The 26405-nt window shown below is 46.2% G+C and overlaps 1 protein-coding gene across 1 annotated transcript; it reads left to right on the top strand.

Annotated features, from left to right (window-relative positions):
* The first annotated feature begins 5452 nt into the window (after nucleotides 1-5452).
* Nucleotides 5453-24878, top strand: LOC144133825 (uncharacterized). Its single transcript, XM_077666910.1, has 3 exons — nucleotides 5453-5512; nucleotides 10363-10934; nucleotides 24680-24878. Exons 1-3 carry the CDS (start codon nucleotides 5453-5455, stop codon nucleotides 24792-24794), a joined length of 747 nt encoding a protein of 248 aa, XP_077523036.1. The 3' UTR covers nucleotides 24795-24878.
* Nucleotides 24879-26405: the final 1527 nt, after the last annotated feature.

Raw genomic sequence — 26405 nt, 5'->3', positions numbered from 1 at the left:
TGCATAGAAACAGCCTTCTCCCGAAGGCGGGAATGAACGCGGCGATACCACCAAGCGGGTGCGGCGGAAGGCAGGGCGGGCTGTATCACTTGGAAATAAAGCCTAGTTATAGAAGGGGAAGGGAGGGAACGTTGAAACGAAAAAAATTAGACAAGGTGCGAAGTGAGAATCTCTGCTTTTTCGCGGAGGAAGTTAGCATGGGGTAGAAATCTGAGGTGGCTGTCGAGGAGAACGCCTAAAATTTAGAGCCCTTGTTAGAAAGTTAGGAGGCGGCCCGAGAAGCGCGCGGTGGGATTACGCGTTTCCATTTCGTCGACGCCTTGGGAAAACAGCATACAATAATATTAAAAATAATAATTGGTTTTGGGGGAAAGGAAATGGCACAGTATCTCTCATACGTAGCTGGACACCTGAACCAAAGCAGCATACAAATTATCCTCATGTTGCATGTCATGAAAACGGCATGCAACAGTCGCTTCCGCTGCTTTCCTAGTTGTAATAATGTGAAGAAGGGAGTAGCACGTGCCACAAGGCTTCCTGCACTTCCTCGTATCCCGGAATTTCCATCTCCTGACAGCATACAAATTATCATCGTTCAGGAGATCGAAATTCAGGGATACGAGGAAGTGCACGGAGCCTTCTGGCAGGTGCTACTTCCTTCTTCACATTAATATAATTAGGAAAGCAGCGGAAGTGACTGTTGCATGCCGTTTTCATGGATACGCCATATCTACTTGCCGGGTGGGGAACACCTAAGGAGGAACGCTTCGATTCAGCTGCGCGTATGCCACCAATTTTAAGGCGAAATCCTCACTAGCCCCACTACGAGAAAAGCAGGCAGCATATGTTAGTGAATTAGTGTGTTAATGTGTGTGCACGCCTTCTAAACAGAAAATACCAGCGATGGCAAGAAAAAAATCACAGGGCCAAAGAAGCTAGTGTGGTGCTGGGAAGGCGAAACTGTTACTGTCATCGTGCGCCTTTGATAAATGCATGCTTTCGCGTTTAACGAACGTAAGCAGTTTACGAACTTTAATGCGGCAATTATTCCGTAGCCCTCTACGACGCACCTCTTTCTTCCGTACTTCTCTGGTTTGGTATGGTTTACGGCCGTTTCACATCCAACAGCGACTCAGGTTTTTGCACTAACAATGAAGAGTACACGGGCCTCTAGCATTTCGCCTCCATCCAAAATTGATCTCCGCGGCCGGGATCGAACCAGCGTCTTTCGGGCCAGCAGCCGAGCGCCATAATAACTGAGCCACCGCGGCGGATAGCTCCCTCTTTTATCCCTTCTCTTACGGTGTGGTTCAGGTGTCCACCTAGCTGTGATATACAGCCCAATTTCCTTTCCTAAAAAATTATTTTCATTTCGTGGCAATATACCACATTCAGCATATGTAGCGCAGCTGTTTTTATATTGGCTCGTTTTTCACTTGTAATGCCACATTCGACATCAGTAGACAATTGCTGAAAATTTTTTTCGCTTATGATGTGGAAGGCCTCCATTTGAGTCCCATAATACTGTGCACAGAAAGCAAGAATTAGTTGAGTAGTTAAAAATGAAAAAGCACTGACAACTGCCTTCTGTTTCAGAATTAATGTCCACATGCTGTACATGACGGCTGTAAAAACCGCACTTTCTGATCTGTAACGGCTTTTAGTGCGAAGGCACTCCTCACCAATCACGCCGTTATCAGCAGTGTTCGTCTCTATGAACACTGCTAGTAGCAAATGTACGTGATTGACAGGATCAGTGGACACCTCAGTTGCCCTGTCAGTAGTCACAAATTGAGGCAGGTATGCCTTTTTCCTTTTTTCAAAACCAGCAAGAGTTTGATATAAATCAACCAACGCAGGAGTGGTGGGAGGCAGCACTGTATATCACGGAAGAACGACTTCAATGTCAGCTTACTGAATGTGCAAGGGCAGCAGATAACGACAGTGGAGTCCCGGACTTAGGACACCATATTCTTTTCCCTCACCTTCTACCTTTACTACAGTAAATATTTTCATGATTTGAACTCCATTGCTTTCGAAGAAAGGAAAGGCGCATACGCGCTTTGTGGTGCCTACGTAACAACGGTGGTGTCCAGTTGGAAAAAAAATGGAGGACGATTAAGCTTCGCCTTTAAGAGTGGACCCCGACAGCGTATTGCAGCAGTGCAAGGGAGCCAACGAACGCCTTCGCCCGTTCAGCGCGATGCCTTGCCCGTTACACAAATCACTCTGCTACGTACGGTGGAAGTGCTGCCAAGCCACGTGGAAGTGCTGCCAAGCCCCTTGCCGAAACGCGCGGGACTCAAGTTGCAGTCGTAGTTCGTCGGCACATCGTTCTCGGCAAACCCGATGCCACGATCGCCAGCATAGTTTCCGCGCCGAGCGAACGGGCAGGAAGCCGCAAGCTTCGTGGTGAACGAGCTTTGGATTTGCGCTGCGTTGTTCACACCTCTCCGCGTGATTCCTACGTGCCCGCACGGCCCCACTCCGCCCGCAAGAGACGAGCGAGAGGCGCTGCCGTCGCGCGCTTTTGTTGGGGCAGCGGCGTACATTGCGAGGAGGAGGAGGAGAGATTTTTGTAGGGGAGCTACACTGGGCTACAAGCAAAGCATTTCGCGGTACGTGGGAAAGGCCAGCTGTGCGCATGCGCCGTTACCATGGCAACCGAAGAGGTGCAAAGTGCAGCGTGCGCTTCGCCGTCGCCGCGGCCGCGCACCCGCTCCACCGTCAAAGCCGAGCGTGACGTCACTAAGATGAGCAGTTGTGCGCGCTGATACCACGGTAGCCAGAGAGACCCCACAGCGGCGCCGCGTTCTTCGTCGCCGCCTCGCCGCACTCCGCTCTATCACCCGAACCCCACGTCGCATGCGTAGGATTGCGTATAAAAGGCGGAGTTGTTGTGGGCTTCGGTATCACAACGTTTGACATGCATGCAGAGAACCGGAGACAAGCCGCAGCTAAATGGCGGTGCAGACAAGAAAGATTAACTCTTCCGATCCTGAGGTATTCGTCTGGCAGTTGGCTTGAACCGAATAAGAACGCTGGAGTATGTGTGTACGTGGAACGAGGTATCACCGCTGTCAGACATCTCCCTTCGATCACGGCGAATGATCAAGCCTGCAGTGTTCGGCTTATGGAAAGGGGCATTATCATCTAAAAAGTCTACGTGGCACAAGGAACATATGTCAAGCAGACGGTTGGTGTGGTTGCCACGTGTATACGAGCATACGGTACGGTTTCATAGTTTCGTGTCACTTTGGGTGATTTCAACAGGAAACAGGACTCTCTTAGTGTATGAAAGAAAAGTTTACTTCAGCTTCGGGAACTCACGTCCATACTACACAATGGGGAATTTCTATAGAGCTTGCATACTAAGGAGACTCTATCAAATCGAAATACTGTATCGACAAAATTGAGCCCACTGCATGCTACTTCACAGATCATCGGGCAGTCTTCGTCTCTGTGAAGCAAAATGAATAAAAGATGTGTGTGCCCCATGTCTCTCATTGATAAACGTACAGTGACCACAACCTCCGCCAGGGAAACGTACCTTTCCTTACGTATATTCTGGAATAGCCGAGCTAAGCCACTGCCAGTTTTTCGGTCATGGCCGACGCCGAGGACACCGGCTTTTCTGCAACAGCGGGCCCTTAACGCTTTCGCGTTAAAACGCACTTTTGGCTCATTTTTTGTGGTCAGCCATCGTAAACTGCCAGCCATTTTTTTTATGGAAAATCTATGCACATTAAAAAAACAGCACCTAGTGTAGAAAAAAATTGATCAAGCTCATCCTACTGAAGAGAAAAAAAAAAGAGGCAAAGTTTTAGATCGCGAAACCTATATACCAAAGCGAAAGCTTGAAATTTAAGCCTGGTAGAGCTTGGCTAAGCTTTGTTGTTGCTTGGGGGTAATCACTGACGTTTAACCAAGGTTTGCCGTGCTTAAATTTAAAGCTTTCGCTTTGGTTACTCTGTTCGTCTCTGTGTGACACCATCTCGGCGAGCTACGTCCACTGCATGGTGGGATTCGGCCGGTTGTCTTCGCAACCTCTGAGACGCATTCAGTTGACAATGCGTCTCGCTTGGATCATCTATGGCGACTGCTGCCGTTAAGTTGTTGACAACTGTGTCAATTCAATGGCACCGGCTGAGAGGCAGCGGAGTCTATCAGATAGAGCGAGAGCACGGCTCCGGCGTAGCTGCTGTTGAGTGACGTAATATTTGTCACGTTACTAGGCAGATGCCAGCGCTCGGTTTCGACAGTGGCGGCAACGGCGGTGGCGGAGTGCCGTCATAGCTGTCACGTGGGTTTTCCTCGGTTCAAGGTATAACTCGCGCACACGGCGCACACGGCGAAGAAGCAACGTACGGGAAAAGTAAAAGCTTTCGCTTTAAAAAACGTGGCTTTCTCGCGGACTAGACAAACTCCAGCGTGCGGCTACCAGACGAAAATACATCTCAAAGGCTTTGTTGAACAAAGAAAAAGACTGCTAAAGGTCCCGCAACTTTACAAGTTGCAGCTCCAAGCACGAGAACTGACCCGTAAAAGTCAATTGCTGTGGTAGCTGGTTGACAGCTCGTCACGCTGAGCAGTGTAACATGTTCCTTTGTCCCAAAGAGAAGAGGGTGCCTACGTGTGAACGCCAAAAGAGTGGAACGCGCCCGTGGTAGGTACTATAGGAGTGCTTGCAAGAAAAGGTCTTGCAATATATAAAGCGCAAACGTTTCTCACTGACCCCTGCGGTATGATTCGCTGCACTCCAAAGCCAGATTTGGAACATTCCTCGAGATACGGCCCAAAAAATAAAGACCAGTGTCATCATTTAATGGGCGGCATTTTGCATCGCTGCTGTTATACTTCCGCTGTGTCTGTGTGCATTGGATTATGAGTCTGAGAATGTAAGCGATTCAAGCTATGAGGTGTGCCGTAGTACAGGATGCCGGAAAATTTTAAAGACCTGGTGCTGTACACTGGCCGCTAACAGCGGCTTCACCGAAAAGCGACCACCGCGGCCCTGATCGAACCCACGTTTTTCCGGTCAGCAGCTGAGCACCATAACCAGTGAGCCAGCGCGCGGCTGCCACACACTTCAATAAAGGCACCGCGCCCGTGTCCTTTGACAGACGCGTGCTGTCAGCAACGAATGACTGAGCACCACCGTGCGTTCGATATGGCTCGGGAGGTTTTCGGATGCTACGAACGCCTCAGGGTTAAAAACTGCCCGTTACGTGTTGGAAGTATTGAGGTAGTGCTCTCCCTGCGACACAGTCGATTGAAAGCGCGGCCCAGGGTGACGAGCGGCAGTGACCTGTCATGCGCAGCCGTAGCTTTGATGCAGCGTTCATTTACGCTTAAGCTCGTTTTTGTCGTCAGGATTGACGCATATACTAACTAAACAAGAAGGACACGAAAGGTTACAAAATAGAGCCGAATATGTGTCCACTGGTAAGATATGTCCAAGCCATTACGTGTAGCGAAGAATGCCGAGGCAGAAAAAGATGAGGACGAGAAGGTAACCTACAAACACACGAGCGCCAACTTGCGACTGTATTCGATAAATATATACAAAAGAACACCGTGGAATATACAGAGGAGAACATGTCATCATCATCAGCCTAACCACATCCACTGCAGGACAAAGCCCTCTTCCACAACTCTTCAATTAACCCTGTCTTGTGCCAGCTGCGACCACCCTATCTTCGCAAACGTCTTAATCTTTCTCGTCCATCTAACTATCTGCCGCCCCTGCTAGGCTTTCCTTCTCTTGGAAACCAGTCTTGTTACCATTAAACACCATCGGTTTTCTTACCTTCGCACGGAAAGCCCAGCCGAAGCGCGATCTGCCGAAGAAGCGCGATCTTCCAACTCAAAAAGATCATTTGAGACATTGCAGAACTTCTTAGGTGAAACATTCTGTATAGTACAATGAGAAGAAGCGTAGATAGCAGTGTGAGTTGGTACATGTTGAAGAGAAAAGAAAAAAGACGCAGGGCCAGGAGAAGACACACACAGACTGTCGCCGGATTTTCAATTGATTTATCATTTGTTCAACCGCGTATTTAAACCAGCTAGTTGCGCAAGCGAACATACTTGCCACATTCGTTAAAGTCCGGACGTATTTAGAAACCAAATAAAAAATGCCACTTTGTCAGTGAGGTCAGGCAGGTTCTCGCTTAGAGCCGGAGACGCGGACGCATAGACTGGAAAGCCTTCTGGGGGCCGAAAACACCAAATTCACACCAAATTATTGGGAATTTTTTGCAGCCCATGCGAAATTTCATGGTAATAGCGGATCACCTCAAAGTTCCTTGTCCTATCATTTGGGTGCTCGGTTTTGGCAGGAGGCTCCATTTTTTCCCCCAAAGTTTCAGCTACCACCAGCAGCAACGAGGAAGGAAAACCAGAGGCCTTTAGGCGGACCACCTGCTCGGCAAGACTCTATTGCATAACATGCGGGCAACTTCTTCTCAGCGCATTCTAGAAACACATGTTGGCAATGCCAAGTGTATTCTATTCCTACTTCTTGTGGAAAATTTTACATAGCGCATTCGGGGCAGTGCTTGAACGAGCGACTCAGGCAACACAGCGGAACGCTGCGTTCTGGTACAGAGAGCAACCTGGCCGTACGTGTGAAGTAGTGCCAAAACTGCTCAGCTTTGCTTAATTCCATTACCATTATCGGCCGCGGAATGTCCTGGCACGAGCGCGAAATGCTAGAAGCGCTTTTATTAAAAAGAAACAAACGTGTTTACATAAGCAACCCATCTGTTATTCTCACTGACAGAGGCATTTTTATCTGGTCCGTAATTAAGTCCGGTCTTTGATGAATGTGGCTTGTATGTGCACTTGCGCAAGTAGTGGCGTTAAATACGTGATAGAACTAATGATAAATCAGTTGAAAGTCCGTCGACAGTCTGCGTGTGTCTTCTCCTGGTTGGTCCTGCGTCTTTTTTTCGCTGTGTTTTTTTTTCTCTTCAATGCAATGAGCACACGATGAAGACTGCGACTTGTTAAAAAAAAAAAAAACCTGACAGGAGATCATGCGAACAAATGCGGCAAATACGCGCAGCGTCAGAATTTTGCTTCTCGACGTCACTGCGGCTGAAAGGAGCCTCGTTCCCCGTACTCGCACTGGCGCCAAAGCGCTGGTGTTGCGGTCGTCGAGGGCTGCTTCCGCGGCGTCTTCGCCATCGTCAGACGTGCGGGAATGACGCAGAGGCGATGTAACACCCGTCCCAATGCTTCGAATGCTGAAGAACTCACCTGGCGCGACGCGAAAGCTTAGACGCACGTGCGATCGCGCTGGCGTTTTATTATACTGCCATAAGCCACCTGGGCATGCTTTATGCCCCGATTTCTGGCCGCTGTGCCGCCTTGGACGCTGATGAGGTGAAATTGTATTAGGCAACCCTTTTGGCAAAGTGTTTGCGTAATGGTTTTCATTAAAATGAATGGCTCTCGAGCCCAGCCAAGGCCTTAAAAGTAGCCGTCATGTATAAAAATACGGCCGCTCATCATGATATAACTGCATTGCCCACTTCAGTAGCATGACCACAAAAGATATATTATTTGGTGTCCTGTGCTCAATTAAACCGCCTACCAGCTTCATTGGACAGGATATAATAATATAGATGTTTTTGAAGCAAAAATGCGCAGCGGCTGTCTCGCTCGCAAAGATACGAGAAAGAGGTGTTGAAAGGATGAAGAATGAGTCTACGTTGTCGAATGCTGGCGATCATTTTTCATCACCAGGGTATCACTTATGCGACGCCGGGCACGGTGTTCATATGCATTTCTCTCCTGGAGATGCAAGCGCTGTCGACGGAGCTGATCCCGCATCCTCGCGCCCTGATCACTGAGTTAAGACAGCAGGTGGATGCAACGTGACCGTTGCACGAAGCGCAGGGGGGTGTAGATAGCTCGTTGCTTGGGAATAAGCCGTGGGAGGCAGGCAACGAGCAGAGCGAGCATGGATTACAGTAATGAGCAGTTGCCATCAAAAAATGTTTGTTGGGTAGTCTGCGGTAACGAATAGTTTTATCCCCAGAATAAGCCGTAGCGTGATTAAGCACATAAGTTTGGATGCTTTACATGCTCACAAAACAAGAAAAAACTCATAATAAATCTGACAAATATTACCTCTGGTGGCGTCTATCTAGAAATGTCAACAACTTCCACAGTGTTTTCGTACGGATCATGTGTCCTTGTTTGATGTCAGTGCGAGCTGTCTTTCATTACCGCAATACTTTCGTCGTTAGCGATGTAAACATTTAGAAAGCTTTTCATATTGTTATCTTTCCTTTCTGCAGCTCAGAAGACTCGTTCGGACGAAGGTGCCTACTTTACCTCCTGTGCCTGCTGCTCATTTTATTTTTGGCTGGTGTACTTTTCGTCATCGCCGCGGCCGTTGCAGGTATGAAGTCGCGTTCGTTAATTTTTCCTTGCCTAGACAGAAATTGCACGGATTCTTTCCTTTAGAATGAAACTAACCTTTCTCGCCTGGGTTCTGCATTTGTGTCGTCTTAATTACAAACGACAGAAAGAGAAATTAGTTAACAGAAACTTGTCTTTGGTCAGAGCATGCTCAGAACATATTAGGATACATCATAGATCACTTACATGTAACATCCGCTACCGCGTAAACTTCGGACGACCTTCCACGTAAACGTACCACTCTTCAGTGCACTCGAAAAGAAATATGTTTATAGGAGATAAGCGTTTATATGCATGTGCCAACTCCGTGACTTACGGCCACCTGTCGAGGCTTCAACTCGTACGCTTTCAAATTAGAAGCATACCAGCAGTCCATATAAAAATAGATGAAGTCAATCAGGGCAGCAACCGGACCATGATTAAGCACATCAGGTTTGACGCTTTACATGCTCGCAAATCAATTTTTCATCGCATCATCGCATTCTTCGGGAAAGTTTGACGTCTTACTGCAAGTACTGAAATGCTGGCTATGCTTTTAGCTCTTAAGTATTCATACATCAGCAGAAAAGTGAGATGCAGAACCTCCAGCCAAGAAACCGAAGTGCGTCTTCGCTATCTTTGGCTACAAGCCAGCTTTATTGAAATATCAATGTATGTAACGCTGTACTGCTTGAAGACATTTGTATTCAGCACCAGAGTGCGAAAAATGCGACCAGGCAAAGGGCATGACAACACGCCTGAAAGAGGCATCTCTTCCTCAAATTGCGTCACAAGGCACTTGGTTAATGTAAATCTCATAGTTTCGGCACTTGATGAATTCAATTAATGTGAACAAAATATATGTGCAAAATTAAACACTGCCTACTCAATGGTGCTTATACTTGACATCCAGTTAAAAAATTCATTAAGGGCACATAAGCAGTAAATGCAGAAGATAATTGCAAAGGAGTATACTGGCTTCGGGTCTCCTCCTCAAGGATCATGCCGTGTACATGTTTCTTTCGATCGGAGGCAATTTTCATCGCTAAGGAAAGAAGTCGGGGTAACAGTTTAGGATCATTAAAATTAAATGCATGAACATTAGAAATCTATTATATGCGTGGAATTTTCAAACATGAAACTGCAAACTTCTAAAATTATAGGTTTGGAGCTTTATTAAGTTTGAAGCACATCGAGGTAATATATTATTGCTGGTGCAATGAAGTTGCGGTACTTCTTTTGTGGTGCCGTTTTTTTAAGGTTGGTCTTGATAAACATTTTTCTTGACTCTGCAGGAAGAACTGATGCCAGAAGGGGAGCGAACTCAACCACTCTATCAAGGTGGATTACCAGAACTACCACAACTACCGAGAACATTGATGCAAACTTCACGGAAACGAATACGACCTCCACAACAAGCGCGACTACCACTACTTCAGTAACCAAAACTACGACTGCAACAACGGTGACCACCACCACCCCTACTACGACAACTACGACAGCCACAACCACGACCACTATTACGACATCCACTGAAACAACCACAACCACAACAACGACCACGACTTCCACCACCTCTACGACGAGTACTACAATGACGACAACAACCTCTACTACGACATCCACTACAACTACCACCACAACGACGACCACAACTACCACTACCTCTACTACGACTACTACGACAACGACAACAACCTCTACTACGACATCCACTACAACTACCACCACAACGACGACCACAACTACCACTACCTCCACTACCACTACAACGACGACTACCACTACCACTACTACGACATCTACTACAACCACTACAACGACGACTACCACGACCACTACCACTACTACGACAACTACTACAACCACTACAACGACGACTACTACAACCACAACCACTACCACGACGACCACTACAACTACCACCACTACCACGACAACCACTAGTAGCACTACTACGACAACTACAACAACCACCACTACCACGACGACCACTACCACCACTACTACAACTACAACAACCACCACTACCACCACTACTACGACAACAACTACGACCACTACCACTACAACCACAACAACCACTACCACGACGACCACTACAACTACCACCACTACTACAACAACCACTACCACCACTACTACGACGACTACCACCACCACTACTACAACTACTACTACGACCACAACGACCACCACTACTACGACTACCACCACTACCACAACTACGACAACTACCACCACTACCACTACAACCACTACGACTACCACTTCTACAACTACTACAACCACCACAACGACTACTACCACCACAACGACTACGACCACAACGACCACTACTACCACCACGACAACTACCACAACTACCACTACTACCACTACGACAACCACGACAACCACAACCACTACAACAACCACAACCACTACGACCACTACGACAACTACAACTACGACGACGACAACCACAACCACTACGACGACCACGACGACTACAACTACAACCCCGCCCCCATGCACGGACTGTAAGCATGCTTTTTTCCACTTCACCCTAGAGTACCTTTAGACACGGCCAATAATTTTAAACATTTTGTGTGATGAAACTAGAGCCAAGGAGTGCTTCAACATCAAATACCAGATGTGGGGAGAGTGGTTTTATAAATGGCTAAGTCTAAGCTATAACAGCTTCTCTGATTAATACGCTAATTCGATAAGCTTAGCTGCAGATGTTATGGTTGAATACACCAGGTGTTGTGAAAATGAAAAGCTTGTCTCCTTAGGAAATGTGAAGTTTGGCTTCCAAGTCATAAACACAGGTTCCCAAAGGACAAAAACGTGCGTTCAAAAACATCTAAAACCGTAGTTTCAAGACATATTGCACCATTCAGTCGAAACCTTAGAAGAAACAATTAGAAAGAGTTCAGAGGTACGCACTACGCTTTATTTGCTGCCGATATCGAAGCACAGACTGTTGCAGATATGCTCTCTTCCTCTAACCTGAATTTATTAGAAACACGTAGACAAAAAAATCGGCTGATGCTATTATTCCAGATGCTCCAAGGACAGATATTCAGAAAGAAACATACATATAAGCACCTGGAAAACGGAGTTCTAGAACAAATCATAGTCGTATAATTAAACCGTACTACGGCAGTAGTGAAACTTTCAGACATTCCTTCTTCCCCCATGTAATTGAAATGTGGAATGACTTGCAAATGAGTGTTGTGGAACAGAGTGATCGCCATAAATTCGAACGTAATCATTTGCATAAAAATGACACTTGATGATTGACTAAATGTACCGTTTCATGCTGATGCATTCAGGGCTTGTGAATAATTCAGTTTTTCTATGAAGATTTCATACCCTCTCTGTAAGAACTCTCGCACGAGGGTTGACAGTATTGTTAAATAAATAAATAAATAAAACCTCAGCAGCTATGCAGGCATTGCGGAATCATGGTGTCGAAGAGCCGGTTTCGGTTTGTTTGCGCAAGTTTGGTTGATGTGTTTAATATCTGCTCTGGTGCTTGGGCATGAGAGACAGGTTGGATTTTGCCCTCAATGTATCAAGAATACAAGGAAATGGGATGGCATGGTGGCGGTTGGTAATCAATGCCGGACCATCTGCTAGGTTTTGTCATGGAAGGATGAGGACGGAGGAGATTCGGCGGGAGTTTCTATAAAACACAGTAATATCGTGATAGGCGAGTAGGCGACCCTCGCACTGCGGAACGAGGGCAGGCCGTCCACTGCGCGGTTGACAATGGCTCGGGCTTGCTCGTGAGCCGCCATGCTGCCCGGTTGTCTGCAGTGCGCTGGAATCAAGATGTGGACGATGCGGCGATTGGGAGGTCGCACGTCTATAGCGGCTGCAAAGCTACCACAGTCTTACATAAAGTCAGCAATCAAATTCCAATAAGAAACGGTGTCATGCCGGGAAACACGATCTCGCCAATGCTATTCATCCCCTCTTTACAGGAGGTATTCAGATGTCCGGATTGCGGACATATGCGGAAAAAAGTTAGTGGAGAATATCTTTTTGATCAGCGACCCGCTGAGGACATTGCCTTGCTCAGGTGAAGAATTGCAGAGCGCGATCAATGAACTAGGCAAAGCAGTACCGTGAGTCTAAAATTTATATTCAGAAAAACAAAACAGCGTTCACCTGTTTCCGAAGGGAACACCAGTTTCAAAGTGGTAAAGAGATGGTGGAAGTTGTAACGAAATATGTCTATTTATGGCAGGTAGTAACCGCATATTCGGTATGCGAGAATGAAATAACTAGCAGAATAAGAATGTGGACGAGCGCACTAGGAAAGTTCTGTCAGGTGATTCGCAGCTTGTCAATATCCCTCAAGATTAAAGTATATGAGAGATTTATCCAAACGGTAACCACCTATGCGACAGACACTTGGAGGCTAACGAAAAGGCTTCAAATTTAGTACAGCGCAGCTTCATCATCATCATCATCATCATCATCAGCCTTACTACACCCACTGCAGGGCAAAGACCTCTACCTTGTCTCTCCAATCAACCCTATCCTTTGCCAGCTGCATCCACCCTTTGCCTGCAAACTTCTTAATCTCATCCGCCCGCCTAAACTTCTTCCGCCCCCTGCTACGCTTACTTTCTCTTGGAAACCACTCCGTTACCCTTAAGGACCAGCGGTTATCTTACCTTCGCATTACATGCCCTGCCCAAGCCCATTTCTTTCTCTTGATTTCGACTAGGATGTCATTAACTCTTGTTTGTTCCCTCACCCACTCTGCCCGCTTCCGATCTCTTAACGTTACACCTATCATTTTTCTTTCCATGGCTCGCTGCGTTGTCGTTAATTTAAGCTGAACTCCTTTCGTTAGCCTCCAAGTTTCTGCCCCGTAGGTGAGTACCGGTAAGTTTATGCTGTTGTACACTTTCCTCTTGAGGGAAATTGGTAAACTGCCACTTACGATCTGCGAGAATTTGCCATATGCGCTCCACCCCATTCTTATCCTTCTAGTTATCTCCCTCTCATGATCCTGATCAGCTGTCACTACCTGCCCTAAGTAGACGTATTCCGTCACAATTTCTAGGCTCTCGCTGCCAATTGTGAACTGTTGTTCCCTTGCTAGGCTGTTGAACATTACCTTGGTTTTCTGCATATTAATTTTTAGACCCATCGATCTGCTCTGCCTGTCTAACTCATTGATAATGATTTGCAGTTAACCTCCTGAGTTACTCAGCAAGGCAATGTCATCAGCAAATCGCAGATTATTTAGGTATTCTCCATTTATTCTTATTCCCAACTGTTCCCAATTCAGGCCTCGAAATACCTCCTGTAGACATGCGATGAACAGCATTGGCGAGATCGTGTCTCCTTGCCTGACGCCCTTCCTTATTGGAATTTTATTGCTGACTTTATGGAGGACTATAGTAGCTGTGCAGTTGCTATATATATATATATATATATATATATATATATATATATATATATATATATATATATATATATATATATATCTCTTCGAGTATTTTGACATAAGGCTCTTCTAACCCCTGATTGCGCAATGCCTGTATGACTGCTGAGGTTTCCATTGAGTCGAATGCTTTCTCTTAATCAATGAAAGCTATATATAGAGGTTGGTTATACTCTGCGCATTTCTCTATCCCCCGATTGATAGTGCGAATATGATCTATTGTGGAATATCCTTTACGAAAGCCTGCCTGATCATTTGGTTGATTAAGCTTGCTATGGAACGAAAAATGATGGAAAAATGAAAGGGACAGAAAGAGGGAGAGTAGGTGTTAGATAAAACATAGGTTAATGACATGCTGTTCGAAACAAAGAGGTAGAAATGGGCTTGTACAGGACATGTAATGGGAAGGCATTAAGAGTAACGGACTGGATTCCAAGAAAAGGGAAGCGTAGCAGGGGGTAGGAGAAAGTAGGTGGGCGGATGATATTGAGAAGTTTGCGGGGATAGGGTGGCCACAGTGGAGACAGAACAGCGTTAATTGGAGAGATATAGATAGCCCTTTGTCGTGTATCCTGTAGGCAGGCTAACGATGACGATGATTACACCATACGGGCTTGTGAAGTGTAAGAATTGATTTCGGGCCCAGGAGGCAACGTATATTTGCGCCGCTCTGCGATGTTGGCCTTGCTGCCGTCAGCAGCACGCGCAAATGCGAATGGGTGAACCGAAATAACCGCGCACATTCAGTATGACTTACTAAACCACGTGATACAATATTGACTGGCAACCTGTTGCTGCCAGTAGAGTGCGCGTGAGCACCAGCTCCACACATTCGGATTAGTCGACGGCTCTTGCCAAAAAATGTGAAAAAACAATATGTACCCGTAGCATTAGGTGTCTTATTCAGCGCAAAACCCTGTGGCGTAGCCGCCAGCGGCGGTGGCGGCATGGGCGGCAAATCCGCAGGGAACCTGGGGCATGTGTGATCCAGGTTGGTCTTCCCGAGGAAACATGCCATATTGATCATGCGACCTTGTGACATCATCACAACCTGCCCTTCGGATTCTGATAAAAGTGCCCATCATAGCAGGTGGCAATGATTGACCGCGAGACGTCGAACGGAAACTGCAGCCTGGGTTTGACACACTAAACACAAATCAACCCAGATGGGTGTTTTTGGCTTGTCCTCTGGCGTCCTCCCAAATCGAGGTTCGATATACACCGTTAGACTCGGGGTAGATTTCAACACCAACAAATACGGAGAACTTACGGTTGGCGAAGGGAGCAGATTGGGTGTAAATGTTTACACCAAAAAATACGAAGCACTTGCGGTTGACAATGGGAGTATACTTAGTGTAGAATTTTACACCAAAAATACGATGCACTTCCGGTTTGCAATGGGAGGTTTCAACCGCGGCGATACGCTGAGCGGTGGCTGCGGTGTCGTGTTTATGCAGGCGGCGATTTTGCAACGCCGGCATCTAGGAGGAGGTGATGACAGCGGTCCGTTTTTCAATATTGCATTTTTGCTCTTTCTTACAGGGCTACTAGAACTGCTAACTATATAGGCGGAACGGTGCTAGTTAGTTAATCACAGTAATCAGGTTCGATTGCACTTTGAAATCATAAACAAAGCCCAATCGAACGTCAATTTTGAGATATAACGAGCCCCGTTCCGTCCATGCCGTTACGATGTAGTACTGTAAGGAACAGGGTAAGAACGCTGGACACAAAGTGCATCGGACCGCTATCATCACCACCTCCTGGATGCCTGCGTTGCACGATCGTGGCGCCACGCATACACACGACGCCCCAGTCACGTCGCAGCATACTGCCGTTCATCGCGGAAACAAAACGAGACCAGCGGTGGCGGCAAGGAAACGCCTTTAATCTGACTCCCTTGAGTATACGGCACTTCTGTAAAAAATACAAAAACCATAGCTCCGGCGCTAGCCGAAAGTTTCTTGACGGGGTGGTTCGCAATGGGCAAGAAAAGCAGAGTTGGGGAGACGACAGGCAATGAAACTGAAAACAAGACCGTGGTAACGGATCTACGTGCCAAATTCCGGCAACACTTTTTTCTTCTGGTAAAATTATACCATCTATTCCCTGTGGTGTAAAAACGCAATCCCTGAAGTTAAAGAACCTGAATGGTGAACAGGCCACTTGCGGGCAGCACCACATTGGACAAATAATGTTTGTCATCTCTCTGCCTTTAGAAGTTTTTAAAAAAAATGCATTTGTACATTGTATCCCTAAAATCCGTTCATTACTGTTACTTATTTTTGCAGCCCATAATGAACCTTTTTAAAGAAAATTTTGAATTCCGTGCTGCACTCGCGCATTGAAAATATTTTTAGAGCACTATTTTCATCCAGTCTATAAATCCTCAAATTCGATAAAAGCAGGATTCGCAGTAAGGATTACACAAAAACATTGCATGTAGCTTGTGCTCCGTGGTTTTATTTTCGAACAAAAATATAGTTCTTGGATTTTACCTTCATGATGCAAGGTAGGTGTGTAAGTTTAACAAACATTTTTTTTCGAGACTGCAGTTTTAAGCACTTTACAGAACATTGTTACTCGCACGTCTTCAAAACACTGTTCGCAATTTAACTTGCGCATGCGACTTACATTCATTCCATTGGATGTTCGAAAATACTGAATTACGCAGACCACCACTAGAAATAGCACTGGATTATCACAAATGTCAGTTACTAACCTAAAAACATATCTGAAATATTAGCACCAGCAGCATTAAAATGCTGCTTAACATGTCAAGCTTATTTAATTGAAAAGAAATTGAAGAGCCTGCGTAAAGTAAAGGTCACAAAGACCTGTAGATTACAATTTTATTTTTTTAAATGGAGGACAATAAAATACACTTGAAACCACAATTCTTGGACAGGTATTAGAGATAAGGAATAACCTGAAATCAGCACCTAAAAGTAATCAAAACAATATAATAGCAAATCTTGAAAAACAATGCACAGTTGACTTGAAAACTTCTTTGCTACACTTCAGGCTAACTGGTGCTGTCAGATAAGATTAGTTAAAAAAATGTTATGCACCAGACAATTCCCAGTTACTAATTCCAAGTGGCTAACTTCAGTATGCACATTACAGACTACAATAAAAGAAATACTAAACAGACATCCTAAAGCAGCCCACTAAATTTACAGTAATATATCATAGGTATCCAACTTCTAATGTTTCTTTGTTCTTGAGAAACACATAGGATGAACATAACCTTAGAAAACGTATACAATACAATAAATTAAACACAATCACATAAAAAGAACACAAAACAAAACTTTACACTCAATATATGGAGGCCTATGCTCTAGAGAAAGTTTATGTGCCCGAAAGATATGTAAGCCACCCATTTCAAGGAGCCTGTCGGAAATAAAATGCAACGCTCATAACTTATATGGCAAAAATTAGAATACAGAAACACATGCACAAATGCTTTTCAATCTAGCTAACAAGTAAAGACTAATGCTGAAGCACAAGGAATTAACCGGGTATTACGTGACTGTGCGCACTACAAGCAAAGCAAAAACACATGGGCTAAGCTCAAAGTGCTCAGGACACAGGTATTCTCTTTGATCGCGAGGAAGGTATTCATCACCTTCACTTTAGGACGAATTGAAGAAAAATTCCAAAAAAGTTACCATGGCAACTGATCATACTAAGGACTAGTAACTTTGTGATTAAATTGTAATTGAATTTCTGAAGACCGGTGTCTAAGCACATATTTGTTTGAAAACATAATTGTTCCCCAAATCCATTATCACCATTATTTTTTCTAATTAAAGGATATGTATAAATGCTAGCAAATGTGTCATGTGGCAGAACGGGAAGTCCATTAAAAAAAAATTACAAAATGCTGACAGTGCTCCCAGCAAGCTGTCCGAGCTAGATGCAAAAGATAAAAACCATGACTAGCCCATGCAGGGACAAGAAATCAGTGGTGTGATGAATTTTAGGGTCAACGAAATGTTGCTATTCCTGTTTGTCATGTCTTTTCATGCTGTCACATAATGCAAGTACAGCATTTGTCGAAGGTTAGAGCCCAAGGAATTTGCTTCTGAGCCTTGTTGTGCATCGCTAGTATTCCAGATCTCTTGAAGGTACAGAAGATGTTGCCCTGACCACCGTGAATGTTGGACATCCATGGATGCTCAGAGGCCTTATTACACGGCTTAGAAGCCAAACCTTTTGGCTCTGTACTTTTTGACAAAGGCTATACATCAGTTTTCTCACAGATTCATGCTGATATTGTTTTCCTTTTTCTTCGCTCTGGCCAACTGTATCATTAACATTGATAAGTTATAGCAGCACAGTTTGTGTTCCACTACCAGTATTCCAAACAGTACTAAAAAACTAGACAAGGAAAACATCTACAGGCAGATAGAAGAGGCGTCTGTGAAGGAAAGACAAAGTGGTTTTTAAAACTGATGAGCTCAAAAGCATCGAAGCGTGGTTTATTTTAAGCCAAATATCTAAAGGCAAAGGGTGGATGCAGCTGGCAAAGGATAGGGTTAATTGGAGAGACATGGGAGAGGCCTTTGCCCTGCAGTGGGTGTAGTAAGGCTGATGATGATGATGATCTAAAAGCACTCTCAAGGAATGTCAGCAGAGTGCCTTCTTTAGATTTTCCATACAGAACACCCAGAAGGCTGCAAACAGCAGAATCCCCACAGAAGCGATGAGGTTTTCACTACAGGGTGATGGCCAATGAACAGGAAAACTGCGCCTTGATAGGTGAGGAGGCATGCTGTGAGTGCTTGGTCCTGCAAAATAAAAACGAAATATCACTGACATTTCTAACACTTGTAGAAACGTAAAATAATACTGTTGCATTTCAGTATAATGCACATTATGAATACACTATCCTAGGGATGAATTCATGGGGAGGGGTCTCCCCTCCTCAAAGTGAGAAATTTTACATAGAAAAACCATGCCCAACCCAAATTTTTGAAGAATAAAGTCAAAGAAATGAGAGGTCCAAACATGTCACAGACCGATTTTTAAAGATAATGGTAACCAGGCTAATGTACCGGGAGCTATCAACACTGTCTAGCTTCAACTTCATTGCCCACCACTATGTGCAGGAGACCTTGGTGACAAGTTTTGTATCAAAACTTTTTCATTCATGATTCGTTAGTATGGATGAATCACTTTGCGAGAATTTTGCTCGGAAACCAAAGTGTCCATATTACAGAGGAGCAACTGTACATATGATTTGTCCATTAGAGCCATGATCACATTTAGTGGGCCACCACAACAATACAAAAGGTAAACAAAATGCTGCAATGACCTCCCTGCCAAAGATTTGAAAACCATATTCTAGCTATAAGACAACTGAGCTGTTCAATCTCATTTAATTGCAACCAGTGCAGTAACAGCCTAACTGTAATCAAACTAGAGGCTAAAGAAACAATGGTGAGCCACTGCTCATAAGGGAGCGTGATACAACGTGCGTATTCGAAAGGTACAGCTGCACACGAAATCTACCACTCTTGCTTTATCCGTGACATTTGATACATATGGCGACTACAGGAGTTTTTGCTGAGCATCGAAGAAGCAATTGTTCTCTAGGGAATCACATTTAGAACACCCATAACAGCCCGGGATGCAGCAATCAGTACTCCCCATGAATCGTTTTTGCGTGTGTATAATGAAGACCTAAAAATACAAAACTGGTATGGTGTTATTCAGTGTACATCGTCATTATACACAGCTTGTGATGTAGCACTCCACAATGATTGGATGCCATCGAAGACTACAACACAAAACACTCTTTTCCAACTGAAAATTAAAAATAGCTGCACCATACCTAGACCTCATTACCATTTGTCAATAAAATGAAAAAAAAACCACAGTCGCAAAAGCAAATAATGGTGATTGCCTCTCCATAATTTCATGCAAGTCTAAAGAAACCACAACCGTCTCAACATTGGATTATTGGTTAGTTGAAAAGAGTGGTAGTAAACACGCGTGAAAATGAGGCAGTAGCAATGCAAATCCCAAAATAGCTGCGTGTCAGTACGCTGTATCTGGTGTAGTCATGAAATTACTCTATTTTCAGAACTGAGCATAGTTGCAGCAGTTTCACTGGCTCCTTATTCCTACTATTTATTTTTAATTGCACAAGTAACTATGCCTGAATTTTAACGAAAATCCCTTGGGGGTCAGCAGCTCCTTACTGTCACTGTTTGCATCCCGCCTCTTTGCAAGATAACGAAACACCAGGGTTTTGTGCCAGCCCCATTCTAAAATAAATAATCACAAAACCAACGCTTTGCTAAGGCTTGTGACATCAATGACTAAATTTGAGTAAATTCTGTGCCTAAAAGGTAGTCATCAGATGGTCAGATAAATACTGAGCTGCTCTGTTTGTACAGAAACTTCAGTTCCTGCCTATGTCCACCAATAATTTGCACAAAATTACCTGCAAGTGTTGCAGGGGGCATCTTTCTTTGCGACTTAACTCTGAACTGTTTGGTACTGCTTTTAGATTAAACTGATACAGCCTTGGAGTTCTTCACAGATTATAACTACTGACTCCAATAATGATAGGTGAGCAAGGCAATGAAGTATGCGATGCCTTGAAATTAAAGCAGCTGTTATATTTTCACGAATGGTGACAGCACGTTTATACTGCACCCATCGAAGTTATGCCGCAACGAACCGCAGAACATAAGGCAAGAACTGACAGCCGTTGCTTTCTCGCTTTCACTCGTGTTCCAGTGGCAAAGAGATTGCGCCATTGACTAAATGCAACAAATAATCAGATTGGAATTCTAAATGTGGTGGCCGAATCTATGACGGCAGAATACAAGTATGCACTTCAGGAGCTTTGAGCACATTCATAAATTTGCTGCGACGCGCACGATAAGCAAAATTGTTTTTTGTGGGGAACCATGGCATTTTAGAAAAAGCGACCTGGTTTTTTTATGTTAATAGAGATGCCGCATACCTCGTTCTGCGAACATGCATGAAATTAAGAGTGGCCAAAAATGCTGCCTATATCCAAACTAAAATGACACAAATGCATCGGACGGCACTAAAATAACAATGCCGAAAACATACAGCCGCTTGCAAGGTGTACTTCAGAGCAGACGCAAGCAGACTTGTACTACAGAGCGCTCGTGCGGTGCTTTGCGGAATGAATGCGAACTTATAACGCAGGCCTCACATACATCAATAGCATTTGGGACGGAGAGACTCCTCTCCCTCTCAATTGGAAATCGGCTCTCGTGACCTTCATTCCGAAGGCCGGCAAACCTATCGATGTGGAGAACCTTCGCCCCATCTCTCTGACGTCTTGTGTCGGCAAGCTGATGGAGACGATGGTGCGCGACAGACTCTCCGATTATCTCGAAACACAGCACATTTTCGCGGACACCATGTTCGGTTTTCGTCCTCACAAGTCAGCACAGGATATACTTCTGCAGCTCCACCACGACATCTTAGATCCTGTCGAATGTCCCCAAAACGACAAGGTGGTCCTGGCCTTGGATCTTAAAGGCGCATTCGACAACGTCAAACATGCAGTAATCCTGCACCACCTCAGTAACACCAACTGTGGCCACAAAACATTCCATTACAGTCAATTTCTTACAGACCGTCAAGCCTATATACGCATACAAGATGCGGAACACGGGCCATACACCATCGGCTCGAGGGGAACACCTCAAGGCGCGGTCCTGTCTCCCCTGCTCTTCAATTTGGCAATGCTTCGCCTTCCCTCCAAATTGTCTTCTCTGCCCGGGATACATCACGCTCTTTATGCGGATGACATTACAATCTGGGCCACGCAAGGCAACCTGGGCCACATGGAGTCCTGCCTGCAAGCAGCAGCGACCCTAGTCGACGACTACGCGGCCTACTGCAGACTCCAGTGCGCCCCAGCTAAATCAGAATTTGTGCACTTACGTCCCTCCCCCCGGGACACAACTCCGCTTCACATCAGTCTCCCCTCGGGACCGATCCGGGAGGCCAAGGAGATCCGCGTCCTTGGCCTCTTCATACACCACCAACGCAGAGTCGACACCACCATAGCCAAACTTCGCACGGTGGGAGACCAGGTGGGCCGAATAGTCCGCCGGGTCTCAAACAAGCGGGGCGGATTACGAAGCAAGGATGCACTGCGGCTTGCCCATGCTTTCGTAACGAGTAGAATCCTCTACTCAACTCCCTACTTGCACCTGCGCAAACATGATGATGACCAACTGGAGGTCATCCTGCGGAAAGTCATCAAGCGGGCTCTCGATCTTCCGATCGCCACGTCCAACCAGAGGCTTCTGGCCTTGGGCGTGGTGAACACATTTCGGGAGCTTCGAGAGGCCCACTTATGCAACCAATACACGCGTCTTGCACAGACCACATCCGGTCGCCGCCTCTTGGACCGGCTACACATCAAACACGACTACCACATTGAGGAAAGGGAGAGAGTGCCAGAACCCTGGAGACGCGCCCTCCGGGTCCGACCCCTTCCCCGCAACATGTCCAGTGAAGACCATAGCGGTCGTCGCCAGGCGCGCGCGGAAGCGTTGGCGCGATACTATGGTAACCAAGAACATGTGTATTACGTAGACGTTGCCGGCCCACACCACGGGGGGTGGTACACGGCCGCAGTCGTACACAACACAAACACAGTTAACGGGCTCACTTTCAAAGCCTACAGCGCAACACACGCGGAGGAGATTGCCATTGCTCTGGCTCTCACGAATCCCAAGTCAAAACACATCATCACCGACTCGCGAGGGGCCTGTCGGAACTACGAGTTGGGCTGGGCTCCCCCGCTTGCCTGGCGCATACTGGAATATCGCTGTCGATCTGAAGATCCAACTCCACGCAACCTGATTTGGGCCCCCGGTCACCAGGGCCTCCAGGGAAACGAACAGGCCGATCAGGCCGCCCGCGCACTCTCTCCCCGGGCTATCTCCCTGTCCTTGGAAGGGTACTCCCAATCAGACAATCTGGCCATTACATTCAAACAAATCACCGATTACTACAAGGAGGAGCACCGGCGCTACCCGGCCCCTTGTAAGGGTCTGGATCGCGCTGACGAGCGCCTCCTCATCAAAATTCTCACTAACACTGTACTGTGCCCGGCGGTGCTTAAACACTTCAATACATCCTTTGATGGCACGTGCCAGTTCTGTGGGGAGGTGTCTGACACCTTCCACATGGTTTGGGCGTGTCAATCTAACCCATCTATCCCCCCCAACCCCAACCCCACCAGAGAGGACTGGGAGGCGGCCCTGCTCGGCTGTCAAGACCTGAAGAGCCAAAAGGCCTTGGTTCTACGGACGCGGGCGGCGTTGCTTGCCAATGGGGCCCCGGAATAGGGGCTCCACCTAGTACTGTGAGGGGAAAGGGCCAATAGGGTCCTACCCCAATCACCTTTCTGTAAAAAATTTATTGCTTATAAATGTTTTTCACCACCACCACCACCACCACGCAGGCAGTGGGATTGACTGACAATGCAGGTGCTCAAGCGCTGGCGCATAGTCATAAAACAACCCATACACTGGCAGCGCGTCGTTAAGAAAACTGCGCTAATGTTTTGCTCCATTCCGCAGAATAGTGCTTCAGCGCTCCACACAAGCCTGCTCACGTCTTAATCGTACAACGATATTTAAGACGCAAAATCACTTACCATGAAGGCGAGACGGATGTGAGACGGCAGGGATTCAAAAACATCCTTCCGGGCAGCAGTGTCGAGGTAGAAATTTCTCTCCCGCTGGCCAAGGGCGCGGCAAAGCCAGCGCTTGTCTCAATTCGCTCACAACGGCGCCATACCGCCATTCGCAAACCAGAGCGAGGGGCAAGCTCAGCCGTCGTTTACGATACCCACTTCGGTGAACTCGGTTAAGCATCCATCTTTCCTTTCTCCGTCGCGCATCGAAAAGCAGAAACGGCAAACGCACAGTCGCCGCTTACGATATTCGTTTCAAGAGAGGCTCCAGACAACCCGCCGCGCTCACTTCTGCGACGCAATCCAAGACGGCCCCGCTGGCGCTGCTAGGCCTAGCGCCTACACCGCTTCTGTCACAGCGTCCGCACTCACGAGTAAGGACTCTCTCGCCGTCTTCTGATCCTTTGCGCCGCCTGCTGTCGATTGCATCTCAACCGAAACCAAAACTTGCTGCTTCGTTCCGGAACTAAGAGAAACAGATAAAAGTACACAGTTCCACTGGCGCGTTCTTTTGAACAGCAGCAGTTGTTCGACCTCGCTCCGTCTCAGTTGCGTGCGGTGTTTTTTTCTACACTGTTCGGAAGGTTCCGAATGGCGACAACCACTCCGTTAGAGACGGCTGATGAACGATTGCGGACCTCGTTAGCACACCGTCAGTTCTAGCTGGTGCTGCTTCGGTGATTATGATATCATGTGCACCGTTTGACCCGTGTTCTCGTCTGGCGATGCGGTGTTTTAAAGCGGACGAACACGGATAAACCTCCCATCTCGTGTCATTCGTGTTTTGTGTGCACAAGCCCCACTTGTGGCTGTGCTCGCAACAGCCACTTATCGTGGCAGTGACGCATCGCTTAACTGCGGCGCCACGAATGGTATGACTCCAAGCGATATATGAGTGTAAATTAGAGAATGACCAATTTCGAACATATGCGCATTAATCTTTACGCTGTCGCGTCATACCTTTAAAGCGGAACATTATTGTCCCCTACAGTGATTGTGTTCTCGATCATATTCGCTGCTTGCGTATCAATGCTTGCGAATGTAACACGAATGCTGTACGAATTTTGTACGAGTCATCACTTCATGTTCATGCCTTATTTTAGGTATCAAGTTACTCATCTGCACGGTGGGCCCCCATGCCGTATTTCCGGACATGTATGTTCCCGATGGCGTCTGCCACTACCTATACTATACGGACGTCTTCATCGTCAGGGGTAAGGTGATGGCAACTGAGCTACAGATCTCCTTCCAGACGTTCAAGAATGTTCTCAAAACGTACTCGAAGACAAAGGGAGGCCTCTCTTTCGACATCAAGTGAGTGGAACTCTTGAACGCACTGCCTGTGGGCGTTCCGGCCATTGCGCGCAGATCAGATGGAAGCACGCGTAAGCAGGCAAGATTGCTGTTTCTGAAGGTTTATTTTCGCCTCAAGACGGTTACTGTTATTGGAAATTAAGACTGCTCGTGTCTCTGGCAAGCAAAGATGGACGCGCGGTGAAGTTTTGCAGACATAGTAGAAAAGTAGCGCGTGTATGTTCAAAGCAATTTCATATTGTTCTCTAGCTGAATTGCACATCCTGATTGTTTTACAGCATACATTTGCATATTAATGCTCCTTCCGAATTCTCCATTCTCTCCCAGCGTGATATTTCGCAGTCGTCTTAAGCATGAAATGACGCCATAACATAACAAGGTCACACGACATATTTTCTCGCCAACAAGGTCTGAATGAGAATCGGAAGGCGTCACAGTGCTTCCCGGAAGCAGTACCGAGATACAGAATATTATGCGAGAGCTGCTTATTATCTGACAGTATGGGATCACATACTGAGTCGAGGGCGGAACGTCCATCCCCGTTGCACGTCATCTAGAGCTAAAATTTTGGAAATCTTTCTCTCACAAGTCTCAGTTCCGGCCGTCTGAGCGTCTTGTAATGAATGAATAAGCTCAGCTTTTAATAACACTGTCCATGACCGGATTTGCAAAACATTAGTGACTAGAAAAAGAAAATTGATGCTTCTAATCAACTACGCCGGATTTAGGCATGAATTGAATTGCAGGAAAGTCGTGTTGCTTGCTAAGACGGCTCATAGAAGGCGGCACCCGCAGTCTGGCATCGTTCAGATGTTTTGGCGCTGAACAGTGCCATCGTCTTGGCACACTCGTGTTCTTCGAACTGAACGACACGCATGGCTTGCCTGGCTGCAGTGGAGTCTTGGCGAGCTGTCGCCATCTGTCACTATTTTTAGGTGGACAGCACAATTAGCTTACTTCGCCGCTTTTCGTTTTTTAATTGCCGCGCAGTCCAGCCGCATCCTCTAGGTCTGGCGAGCGTGTTCTGCTTCTTTCCCTGATTTCACTCTTAACACGAATAAGCAAAAATAGAAGCAAAACCTAAGCAAGCTGTCCGTTAGCTCATTGCATTTTAGGGAGAGAGTACGCCGTCCATGTTTCGGAGTAGATTTCGATCACTATTATTCACAATTTAAAGCTTACTTACTCGACGCAGTCAGCATTGGAAGAGGCTTTGAAACGCGGAACCGGAGGTCCTGAGATTACCAAATTGAGGACATTGAAAGCTTGGTTCCAATATGTGGCTTCTATAACTTTGCATGTTTTGAAGAGGCAACTTATTTCTGATACCAACCGTAAGTAATCTTCAGTGATGAAAATCTACGGCAGGACTTGGACTGAAAATTCAGGGGGAAGGGCGGTACTTTGTTGACCTAAAGTGCGGTGTTGCTGTTTGTGTCAGTGATGCGTGGTTAAGATCTTAATTATACTTGCCTTTGCCCGCTTTCTGAGACTCCATTGAAGCGAGCGCTAGGA

The sequence above is a fragment of the Amblyomma americanum genome, chromosome 5, assembly GCF_052857255.1.
Source record: "Amblyomma americanum isolate KBUSLIRL-KWMA chromosome 5, ASM5285725v1, whole genome shotgun sequence".
Lineage (NCBI taxonomy): Eukaryota > Metazoa > Arthropoda > Arachnida > Ixodida > Ixodidae > Amblyomma > Amblyomma americanum.
The sequence above is the reverse complement of the archived record's forward strand: the minus strand, read 5'-3'. Positions and strand labels throughout refer to the sequence as shown.